Here is a 12,828-nt window from a genome sequence, read left to right on the forward strand (position 1 = left end):
CGTACTTTTGCAGTTAGGTGTAGGCCTGATTTGTGGGATCAAGGTATAGCAAAGCTTTAAATGGTTTCAAATGTTATTAAATTCACGTCTGGTCTTTTTTCACGTCCATTTTTCTTTTTCATTCTCAGGACTTTAACATATGAAAGAAAACTGTGTAGCTGTTTCTTCAAAAGAGATCATTTTGGAGAAAATGAAGAAATAACAAGATTATTTCCAGGTATGTTTCAGATCTTATCTCCAACCTTTGAAATAATTCGATAAAATAATAACATTTTATGAATAAAAAAAAAAACGAACACTAAAACTAAATATTGTTTGTAAATAGAATGGAAACAGTGTCCAGACATGAAATTACATTGGAGATGGAATTTAATCTCCAATGTTTATAGATTAAGCCGCTTTTCCATGGTGAAAAACTAACTAACTAACTGAAAGCCATATAACTTGAGTTTCATCAGTTTAGCTTTGTTTGTACCCCTGGCAGATTTAGATTTAGGATTGTTTTCATTAAGCCGTAAAGTTTGATTGTCGGCGGCTCGGTGTGAGCTGAGACCTCCTTTGGGTCAAAATCTAGACCCGTCATGTGTTAAATAATATATCTTTACTGTCAAAACTAGAGGTATTTTTCCTCTTTTGGGGGGGATTTTTGTAAAGCTGAACCAGTTATTTGCTTCTAAGTTTCAGATTGTGTTTCCTGTTGAACCATCATATCTCAAGAGTTAAGCTTAAATCACTGAATTCTTGTTTTCTGTTGTCCCTTACTGATCTTTAGGTCACGCTGCTTTTCTAATACGACATTGGTTCAAGAATCTTCTTAATTATTTCCAACCAGATTCGGCCTTACTGTCTGAGTAATCAGTTATGTTTGCTTTTTGCCTTGTACTTTTTATTCTGCTGATCTTTGACAATGGCTGCCTGTACAACTCAACTTCATGTACATCATCAGGATAAATGCAGATGTGATATGCTAACTGGGATGTTGACATTTGCAGTGTTTACCGATTATATTTGTGGAGAAGAAGTGTTCTTGTTAGAGTTAATGAAAATGGTAGTTAAGAGAACGTGTTTGGTGACAGACCCATCTGGTGGGTTTTATAGAAATGTATACAGTTCCATATATCATACTTAAGTTTAAGCATTATTTTAAATTTGGCATTCTGTGTCGTATTTAGTTTATTCCTCTCTGCTATACCTAATGCAAGTTACATCTGCTGTCTTTTTTTTGGCAACGATTAGTTGACTGCAAATTCAATTTGAGGTCCTGCTTTAGACCAAGTTTGAAATTTCTAATTCAATTATTTAAATGTCAAACCTATATTCACAGGCAGAATCTAATCTCGTTGTCTAAGGTAGAGCTAACTCTTTCAAAACAAATTATTTTAAAATGTAGCCCCAGACATCCTTCACTAAAGGGAATTTTAAGAGAAAAACATGATTAGATCTGCTTTGCCAGCTCTTTGAATCCCAACTCAGCTGCAGTGTCACTTTGACCTGCTAGCAGGGAGTTGGTGGATGCTGGTCAGAGCACGCTTTAGTACGACTGGAAAGTAACAAATTCAGGTTGTAACAGCAATATGCTGGTGGCCAGTAAATATAAATCACAGATATTAAAGTTTATAACGACTTTTACATAAATGTCTGCATGACATGTGAATGTATTAAAAAATATGATTCTTTCTTTTGTGTGAGAGAAAAACAGAGATTACATCAAGAGAAATGCTGTAATAACAGCAAATAATGCAAAATTGGAGAACAGTTGGAGAATGTAGCAAAGTGAGGAAAAGTGGTCCGTATGTCCTCCAACTATACCTTTAGAAACGTTGCAGAGTGAATTGCTCTGTTGGGGACGAAAACAGATCAATCTGACTTTGATGTATGACAGACTTGACTATTGAGATGCTTTACATGCGAGACAGGATTTTACTTCTTTTTTTTCCTCTCTTTTTAGTAAGAATATCGTTGCCCAAAAGAGGTTGTTTTGACTTCTATTTAAATCTGTGGTGTAGTTTCCTCCAAATAGGGTTGTGGATGATGAAACCATCCGGCAAAGAGTTTCTTTTAATTAGTCGTTTAAAACACATTCAGTTTTCAGCAAAGTTCTTTGGGAAAAACCTCCAATGTTACTTTAAAACAGAGCATTACATTTTTGAATCAGCTCTCCATATTGGATGGTTCTTAGAGTGTTTTAACATATTACCGTTACATATTTTGTATGCTTCCCGTCCCCTTCTGCAGATTTCAAAGCAGATTGTTTGGCCTCATGCTAAAACTAGTCTCGGGTTGTTTTTCAGTTTTTATGAAGGAACAAAACATGGCCTCGACACAGAGAGCTGAGGCGGGGAGACCTTTTCCCCGCAGTATTCTTAGTGAACCATAAACAGCCTGAGTGAACCCGTTTAACCCTTTCTGATTGGCTGGACAGCTGCCAGCAACATCCAATTGGCGATCACCTTAGGCGATGGAATGCGATTCTTCTCCTGATGAGTCCCAACCCTTCCCCCACGGACGTACAAGTATTCACCGGACGATGGCCAAAAAACCACTGTGCAACAAAAATGGTCATTGTTTTCACTGATAACTGAGAACTTTTATTAGCTTTTGAACCAGATGAGATCATTTGTTCATGTAGATGTTTTTCTTTTCTTTTCCGTTAGCTGAGGCAGGTGGGCTTTACATGTCACACAGCCAGGTTGGGATTGACCCGGGGATTATACGTTTAAAAATATCCAGGCCGTTTCAGGTCAACTCTGTTTCCTGATCGAGGTCACTTATTTTTTGCTTGTGTGTGACCTCTGGGTCAGCGAGCTGGAATACAAGCTAATCCATTTGCACTTGGTGAGTATTTATAGGCTCATAGATAAAATTAGAATAATGGTCTGAGTCATTTAATGGGTAATTCAAATACCTTATTCAACATAACTTTGACACAGATTTCTCAGGGAATACATTAACCAATGTTCATACTATAACTTATTCAACTAAATTAGTGGTTTACAAACAGAGTCATATCATATAACCTGTACAGTCTACAATATATTTTTAAAGTTTGCTACAGAAATATTAGGTAGATTGGCTCACCTGTGTCCCTTGGAAACATATAGAGTTCCTAAATCTTTGCTGCAGACCTCTGCTGTGGAGGATGTGGTGGGGATTCCTGACTGTGGTAACATTTTAGGCTATTGTCAGCTAAGGTATTGGGACTTTAAAAAGTATCGAACAATGCAAAGGGTTAAAGTTGTGACTTCAAATGTACCATCTTTTGAAACTCTCTTCTCCCTAATCGTGTATTTCACGGTTTTCAGGATTTTTTTGTTGTCCCTGGGAAGGCAAAATTTTACTTTATATTTTTAGATGTTCTAAATAAAGCATGAGTGACAATGATAAGACATTTGGCAAATCAGTTTCTGTGGAAACCAAACTGATAGTGGTTCAAGAAAACCACATAAAATCTCATTATTAGTATTTGTGAAACCTTTTTTCTTTAAACAACATTTATCTTACACCGATGTGAAGATTTGCCCTCTCTGAATGCAGCCGCTCTCTGACCTGTTTGTTTATCCTGTCGGCTTTGGATGAAAGCAACCTGGCTTGATTGGTTAACCCTCTCCCTCCTCACTTACACCACCAGGCTTCAGTATTGTGTAATTGTGTTACACAAGCAAAGCTATTTGATGCAGACATAAGTCTGTAAGCCAGGTTCACATTTAAAAAAAAAGAAAAAAAATGTTATACAATATCCATTTGCAGTGTCATAAAGTGAAGTGTCAGTGGTTTTGTTATTCTTGCAAATTGGCTGCTTCAGATCCAAGAGCGGGTCAGCAGACAGTCAGTAGACATTTTAGTTTGGTACCACCAGAGTGTTCGGCTCAAAGAGTGTTGCATAAGAAAGCCTTTTTCTTTTTTTTAATTTTGTTTCACAGTGAAATGCAAAAGTACTCACCACCTTTACTGTTTTTTTCTTTTTCATTTGTCATGTTGTAACCCCAAACTCCAGTGAATTTCAAAACGGGTTTATGTGACCAACCAACACTAAGCTGTTTAATCGAAAAGCAAAAGAAAAACGATACATGTTTTTATTTGTATATATTAAAGGTAAAAAGTGTAATAGTTTGTAAATCAATGAGTGGCTTAGCACCAAAGTAAGTTAAGTAAATTTGTTGTTGTCTCAACCCTCCAGACCGCTCAGGTTTTCTTCATCCCCAGAACCAGATATAAATATGGAGAAGCAGCATTCAGTTTCATGCTCTTATGAAAAAGAACAATTACAATTGCAAAAATTCTGAAAAAAAAAAAGAATAAAAAAATGATTTTAGCCTTTTAAATCCAGGCTAAAATCTGTTTAGGGTTACTTGAGATTAATAATATCTGAGATATAGATTCACTCCAGTCTTATTTATAGTATTTTATGGTATTTTTTGTGATTTTGATACAAAATTTGAGAAAGTTTAGTAGCTTGTTTGCTGTTGTATGCTCTCATCATATAAAACCTTAAATTACTTGTTGCTGAAATGTGCTATAAAAATTAATTCAGTTTGCCTTGTGGCCATTTGCATTCAGTTCCCCCTGAATTGAGGCTGTTCTCAGTTGGATTTTTTGGGTTTACGTCTTGACTTTGACTAGGCCATTCCGGATAATGATTGTTCGTTCAATTTGAAGTTTAGGGTTTAAGGCTTCTTGTATGTTTATTCTTACATGTGGCTCTTAATGCTTGTAACAGTTTGAGCTCAGCTTGTGGACAAACAGTACGATGCTGCAAGGTGGAGCCTGAAAGCACATCCACTGTTTCAGGCATTATCTTATGTATTCAGCCACACATATGTGTGGCTGAATATAAACAAAGAGGAAAAAACTACTGCAAAATATTTGATAGACTTGTGAAACCAGCTTAAAGTTACGCGTATGATGCTAATCTTTTTAAGTTGTTGAATGCAGGTAGATTTGATCCACAGTGCCATCTACTAAGAAGTTTAGCAAATTGAGCAAAGGTATAAAAGCAGGGACAGCGATTGTTACTCTTTGAGACTGAAGCCACGGGTACACGTTTGTGTTGCAGCTGTTCGGTCTTTTGCAGACTCTGACAAGTTTTGTCATGCAGCCCCATTAATTTTCTCATTACCTCTGACTGCCTTCCCTTCCCCTACTGCCAAATTGCGCCCTATTTCTTGATACCTCCACCACGCGATTTACCCGTTCAGATGATGAGATTATGGTCAGGAGCACCGTTAGTTTTCTAACGCATACTGTGTTTTTCATGGAGGCTGGACAGTTTGATTGTGTTTTTATTAGACCAGGACACATTTTACCTTTGAGATTTTTTTGTTTTCTTCTGTTGGAGTGAACGACTAATACATGTCCTCACAACACTCACCACTATAGTGACTTGGCAACTCCGAGTAATTCTCTACTTGCCCAACCTGTCAGTTTAAGTAGTCTTGGTAAGTTTGAGATTATGATGGATAAATACTCTCCAACAAACCACTAAGGCCTTTACAGCCCAGCTGGATTTATACTGAGGCTAAATAACTCACAGATAAATGTTTGCACTGGATTTTATACAGTGTGCTATTTTATAGCACAGTCAAGTAACTTTATTTTCTGTTGTAAAAAATTATATATCTATCAAAAATAACAAAAGAAATTTGACTTCACGTGATAGCCGCATGAAATTTGTATCTTTCTCTTTAAGAAGATTTTCTGACGCTCTCTTTCAGGACGTAATCAAAACCATGTTTCTCCGTGATGCTGTTTGTGACCGTACTTGGAAGCATTGGATCGGTTCCACCAGGTGTTTGCTAATCGCTACTGCGGCTAGTCTGATGGAGGTGTGTCGGGGAAAATTGTTGAGTGTCAAGGCGAGGCTCACCAGATTTACTTTCACAAGCGAAGGGCTGTTCTGTGTGGCAGCAGCTCCAAGGTGGAGCTTTCACACAATACATGCAAAGGGACTTCAAAGATTCTTTGAATCAGAGTTCTCCATTCAATGAGACTTTTGCTGAAAGTTTGATTTCTCTTTAAAACAGTTTCACAACTTCACTCATTTAAATCTTTCTCAAAGTTGTGTCTCTTAGGTTTTTTTTTTTTTAACTCCAGTTCAGCTCTGAATAGAGAAATCAATTCTGAATAGAGGAGAATTTAATTTCCATGTATGCAGTGTTTGCCTTCCTCTGTCTGTTATGTTTGAGGTTCAAGTACCCAGATCTCTCTACATTTGTAAAGAACTGTTTGAGGATTAAAATCTGAATTAGGTTTTGGTTTGGGACAAATAGAAATAATCTCTCAGCATGTGTCTTTTAATTTGATTCTTATACAAACTGTAATTTTTAAGAAGTTTTTTTGTATTTGGTGAGACATTGTGTTGACAATTTTGTCTTGGAGTAAGTCTTGTATAATTTATTTTTTATGCTGAGTGATCTCAGCAGTGGCTTTATTAGCTACATCTTGTGTAATGGATCTTATGTAAGCAGCTGTTCTTTCACTGGCCTCTTCTTTTATCATTTGTTTTTGTCTTCCTCTGTTTTTTCTCTTTATCATTCTCCCATTCTCCATCAAATTTTATTTTACTTAGCTTCTTCCATCTAGTTACAAGAAAAAGTAGCTTTTTGCTCTGTTTGTTCCATCTGAAGTTGGCTGACATACATGAGATTATGTTGAAAACATTTGTGTCCTTGTGTAGATTATGTAAGGTAATATTGTGTTTCTTTCATCATGGTACTTTTTCAAACGTACATCTGAAAGTGTTCACTCGAACATAAATGAGACCTTTCTTGATGCGACACCTTTGTGGTTGGTGGAACCACCTCGGCGCCGTTGTGGGATTAAAATTTCCTCACTGCTCCCACAGGAACTTGTTTCCAATTTCAAGGTTTCCCAAGATTTTTCAGTCACAGTTTCAAAGCTGTTGAAAAGTTGCTTTGTATTATTCATTTCACCAGAGGTGAATCAGGACTAAGCACCGTCTCTGGACTCTTTTCTGGAAAGGCCCACTTCCCAGAATAATAACACCATGCATGGTTGATCGGATATCTTTGCAGATCACAACATGCACGTTTATGTAAGAAAGAAAAAAAATCCTTCTGCGCACACCTCTTAATCTAGGTGATTAAACAAAACATTTGACTAATTAATGGCACACATTTGATGCATATTCTTTCTCTTTTAACAGCTTGTGAGCATTTATATTTTGTATATAGTCCCACTATCTCACCTCAGAAATTGAAGGAGAGGATGGAGAGAGAAACACTCATATAACATCAGTTTTTTCAGTAGTAAACTAGATTATTAATATTAGCAATTACAAGAAAATGCTTAAAAGGCAGTTGCTGTAAATTTACTGTGCTGCATGTCTTCAGCATGAGGCGAAGATGATTTAAACAAAACCATGCTGAAGCAAATCATACATCAGTTCTCCATTACTGTATGTTTTATTGAAAAGTTTTACCTCTGGAACAAATTTAATCGTGGATTTCTCATACAGTACCCATTCCCAACCCATATTTAAGGATATCAGAGCTACTCAGAGTAGGAATGGGTATTTTATTGCCTGTCATGAACAGAATAGCTTTCCTGTCTTTCCTTGGGCACATGAAGTTACATAAAGCTTCGTGGCAATGAGTCAAGCGGTTTCTGGCTGCTAACAAGCTCTACTGTATGTCTGCTAAAGTTTGCTGTGACCTACTTTGGCAAATCAGAAGTTTAGAGACAGCTTACTGTAAAAGTGTGTTTTTTCTAGTCTTGGTTTTTTTCATATCTGATTGAGTTTTCTACAGCTGACTTTTGCAGCAGCTTTTGTGGAGATATGAAAGAGTTTTTGAATTGCTCTGTTGGGTTGACAATGTCTAATCTATTCAGATCGGTAAATAACACTGTGCGTTAAGGAAAACGTTTTAAAAAGGCTTCAACCCTGTTAGTCTGTCAGCACATAAATCAAAATCATACAATTGAAATGATGAAAAAAGTGACGAAGCATCTCACAGCATTCTTGTATTGTGTGCTGTAACTCTCACTGTTACATTAAGCTGTGCCATTAATTCAACTGTGTCAGTCAGTTAAAATAGAAATGCAGCATTTGAATTATTATTGTGGCAGTAGACTTCAACCTCATCATTTTGTCTAGAAGACAGCTGAATCTTTAATTCGTTCATCTGAATAATTTGATGTAAAATTTCTAATAAATTCTATTTATTCAAAAATACTTTGCTACTTTGTAATTCTATCCGAATGGCGAATAAACTCTTCCACTTCGGTTAGATCCTCCTCAGCATTCAGACAGGATCTGGTTTCTATGTCTCTGCTCGCTGTGCTTATCTCTTCCCCGTCCCACCTACCGCAGCCCTCTGACCGCCACTGCACCCCACACACAAACACGCAGCATGCGCTTCACAATGCTCCCTCATCTCAGCAACACACAGATTCCTCAACTTGCCAGACATAATGTGACCACAACTTGTTTGGTGTCATTTGTTCTTTTGTTTTATTTCTGTTTGTTAAGTTTTGCACACAAAACACTGCCTGATGGAATGTCCCACAATCACAAGGACGCATCGTGCCAAGAACAGATTCTAATGAAGGCTATCAGTTGTGCTGAACATTGAGCATTCAGAGAAACTGCTATGAAAATTTTGGCCGATGTCAATATTCGATATGTATATTGAGTTATGCCCGATAATAGATATCATGCTGTATTTGTTTCACTACACTTTTGAGACTGTGAAAAAATGACCACACCGTGTACACTGCTTCAGTTTAGCATGTCCACACTCTTGTGTTTCATCACTGTCACATGACTGTACAAACACCACACGGCCATCCTTCTGCCCCCCCTGAAACACAAATGGCAGCTAGATGGAAACAAACATTGGTTGTTAATATCGGCTCAGTTTTACTTTTCAAACCGATATGTTAAAAAAATAGACTGATATGTGGAAATATCATGCATCCCTGACAAATAACTCTTATTGGCGTTAACACAAGGTTTGGGCGAAATGGCATATGGTCATAAACTAATTTTTTTCCTGCATGTTTTCCTTTATTTCTTCAGTTTGAGTTCTTCTTCACATGAAGAAGCAAAACTTAGCTTTTACCAAGGCCCACACCTTGGTAAAAGCTACTTTAATATGTGTTGCCCTCATTTTATTGTTAGCAGTAGGTCAGAGAAAATCCAATGAGTGAGGCAAGTGAGATTTTCTTTTACAGAAAGGTGAAGCTTTCAAAGGATCCTTAAACTCTTGAAAGCTCTCTGCCTCGCTCTTTATGTTTCTTCCTGGCATGTTTTGCTTTTTCTGTCTGCTCTCCAACAGCGCCTTCAATCAGTGGGTCATCTTGACCTTTTTTCCCTCCTCCTTCTGAAGTGATCTTTAAAATGTTTCTCCAACTCGGTTTTTCTCTTTGTGTATTCAGGAAATGTGGTGTGCAGCTGGAGAATAAGTTAAAGAACAAGCCTTACAAATACAGATCCATACACTTTTCTTTAGGGTTCTGAAATGATGTGTTGGAGTTGATGAGTTCAGTCCTCATAGTTTGATTTATGTAAATTTGCTACCTCACATAAACCATCTCACTTGTTAAAAAGCTTCAGACATATGGATCATGAGTTTCAATCTGCACTTTGCCCGAGAAAATCTGAGGATAAACAGAGAGAGATATGGCAGCTGGGTTTTTAACCTTGGACTGGTCCGACAGGCTTCATGCCACATGCATGATTACATGAGTTCAGCCGGTCATGACTGCACTCCAAATGAAATGCCTGTCCATATGTCGAAAGCCTGTTGCCATTATAACCTTTAAACTTTGGTACATCTTCCTATAAAACTTGGTTTATTTTCATTTTACTGTAACTTTTTGATCATCTAATCAGTTCTAAATGTGTTCTTTTTCTACATATAAGCACAACATTGAGCTAGATTTCTTATAATCTGGAAGCTTATTAACAATTGAATTTTGGAAAAAGCAGAGCAAAGAGCAAAAGTCTCTGGACTAGAAATGGACCATTTACCAGTATCTTGGTGTACCAGTTTTAACAGTTAGCATTAGCAAAATCACTAACAATTAACCGTTCCTACAAGTTTTAAGCTTCTCCGGTCTACGGTCGATAGAGTATATTTCTCTGTATACTCCGAAATATCAGATGAATTGTCGATACGTTGAAGAATAAAAAAAAGAAACAGTACAACTTAACCAATTCTCAAGTGGTTGAATTGAGTAATTGTAGGCTAAACAAAATAATTAGCAACTGAATTGTGATTGGATGTGAAAAACCGAACAAGAGAAAAATGAAGTATAGCTACACAGACCAACTCTTAACTGTGTTTTCTAATTTATAGGCAATAAAACATAAATGTAGCATTTAAAATGTGTGTCACCCATTGCTTTTATTCAGGTAACACTGTTTTAAGTTGGGCTAACAGTAGCATGTCTGACTGCAGCCATTCTTCTGTGTTTCAGGCGCATGCAGCGTGGCCATGCTGAGAGAGCAGCCGCCGTGGGGCTAGGATGTCTGACGATGAAGAGGAACAGCTGAACGAGAGGAAGAGCGAAAGAGAGATCTGCTTCACCAGTGATGACAGTAGAGATTATGGAAGTGATGAAGAAGGGTTTCATGGTGAGTTAATATGATACATTAATCTGAGCTCATCGGTAACACTTTATTTGAAGGGGTGTGCATAAGACTGACATGACACTGTCATAAACATGACATAACACCTGTCATGAACATGAAGAAGTCTTTATGAATGTTTATGACAGTTGTCATGAAGTGTCATTCGGTAAATAATGACACTGTTAATGCAAAGTTGCTCTAAAAGTTGCATTGAAAGTCCATTTAAAGTGCCAACTTTGCATGATTTTGTAAATTGATAATTTAATGCAAAGTTGGCATTTTTAATGGGCTTTCAGTGCAACTTTTAGAGCAACTTTGCATTAACAGTGTCATTATTTACCGAATGACACTTCATGACAACTGTTATAAACATTCATAAAGACTTCTTCATGTTCATGACAGGTGTTATGTCATGTTTATGACAGTGTCATGTCAGTCTTATGCACACCCCTTCAAATAAAGTGTTACCATCTCATCTTATGTGTCCACTGTCCGTAAGTGTACTCACAACTAAGTAAAAGGGACGAATAAATTAACTGAGAGCTACGTTTTCAGGTGGACCAGAGTTTGCTTTTTTGGTCTCCATCAGAGTTCAGTTGGTCAGTCACACCTCCCAAACGAACCTGACTGTCTAGGTAGACTAGAGTTTGATTTAACAGGGCTGGTGTGAATGCACCCTAAGTCTTCATGGCATTAATGATTTAGGAGGTTTAATAGCTCTTGTTTGCAGACTGTGGAGACCTTTGGGCTTCTGATCACTATGAGTCACTATTAGATAACCTTTTTTAATTTACAGTTTACTTGTATTTTTCCACCCGGGCTGAACAGACCCGTGAACATCTCAAGTACTCCTAGCAAACCTCCTGTTTCTCACTGTCCTCTCTCTCTCTCACATGCAAACCGAGCAGCATGCACGCTCACACACAGAGGCCGTACATGTTGTCCTAATTACATCTTACAGCAGTACTCTGCAACATGTCAAGTTGCTTTGGTGGACGCTGCAGAATTCCACTGACCCTGAAACTGTCTTACTTTATGAGAAGGAGAGACGTGATCGTGATTATAAGGGAGCATTAATAATCAAGTTTTTCCAACTTGATGTTTGGGCTTACAAAGCATTTCTATCACACTTTGCATAATTGTTCCAGTCCAAGAGCAGAAATGTGTAACATATACATTTTCTAGTTTATGTCTACCAATTTCTGAATATAACCAGCAAAGGAATGTGATTTCAGCTAAAAGAACTGTCTTCGCTGGGAAACATTGTGGTGGCAGCAATATACTGTTTGGAGGTTCATCCACAGAAAGAAGAGAGAGGTCAGATTTGATGGAAATACGGAAGGAGCAAAATGCAGAAGAAAACCAGTTATTTGCTGAAAAAGACTTGAAACTGGGAAAGGTTCACCTTCCAGAAGACAACAACAGCAGAATTCGACTATTTTAAAAAGACTGACATCCAACAGTTTGATCTAAAATGCCGTATTTCCGTATAACTTCCTGTTTAGGCTTGTTTGTATTTTGCTCCCTTCAACTAACAAGCCTGTTCAGAGGACGTCTTATGGGGTTTCCTCAGTGTGTGTCGAGAGGGGAGTATCTACATGCTCATCTTCCTTGCCTTGCAAGTGTATTTTACTCCGGTGACATCATCCGCCCCCCGCAGTCTCCTATGTCTGTCCCATGGTTGCTATGACAACGGTCACCAGGATGCCAACCCCCTCCATGGCAGTAACTTCCTCCTGGTTAAATGTCCCCATTTCTATCTTTTATCCCAGGTTTTCTTCTTTTATTCACTTTTAAACCCATCATCATAAATTTGTCTTCATGCTCCCAATGATTGCTTTGCCATTTTTTTATCGCTAAACTTAACTTGCTGGGATTTCCAACTCTTCTACTGTCCCTCGGTTTTATCTTTGTTTAATTTGCATACAAACATTATTAACAAAAAAGGATTACAATTGAGAAAGTGTAGTTTATGCAAACCTAAGAAGTTAAAACTACTGGGATAAAATGTTATATCCTTACACAAAATTGCTAAAACACCTCACTACGAATTATTTCTGTATGACTTCATTGTTCTCTGCAGCATTTCTATAAAACACACTGAGCTTTAAACAAAACCAACCAAAAAAACAGCAGTTTTTAAGTTCAATGAATATGTTTTCTCCACAGAGATTTGGGTTGTCATGGTTATTACACAACTAAACAGCTGTAAATACCCATAGGTCAGGGCCATT

General features: G+C 37.4%; 1 protein-coding gene across 4 annotated transcripts in view; it reads left to right on the plus strand.

Annotated features, from left to right (window-relative positions):
* The window catches only part of LOC103467138 (helicase ARIP4-like), a 58,525-nt gene that overhangs the window by 908 nt on the left and 44,789 nt on the right, over positions 1-12,828 (plus strand). For 3 of the 4 annotated variants that reach the window (XM_008413228.3, XM_008413231.3, XM_081608812.1), the window contains exons 2-3: positions 129-217; positions 10,441-10,597. In XM_008413228.3, coding sequence (XP_008411450.2) covers positions 10,489-10,597 — 109 coding nt within the window. In that variant the 5' untranslated portion in view covers positions 129-217; positions 10,441-10,488. The remainder of the gene's footprint in view (positions 1-128; positions 218-10,440; positions 10,598-12,828) is intronic. The other variant, XM_008413229.3, reaches the window with a different exon arrangement.

This window comes from Poecilia reticulata, chromosome 7 (assembly GCF_904066995.2).
Source record: "Poecilia reticulata chromosome 7, P_reticulata-male-v2, whole genome shotgun sequence".
Lineage (NCBI taxonomy): Eukaryota > Metazoa > Chordata > Actinopteri > Cyprinodontiformes > Poeciliidae > Poecilia > Poecilia reticulata.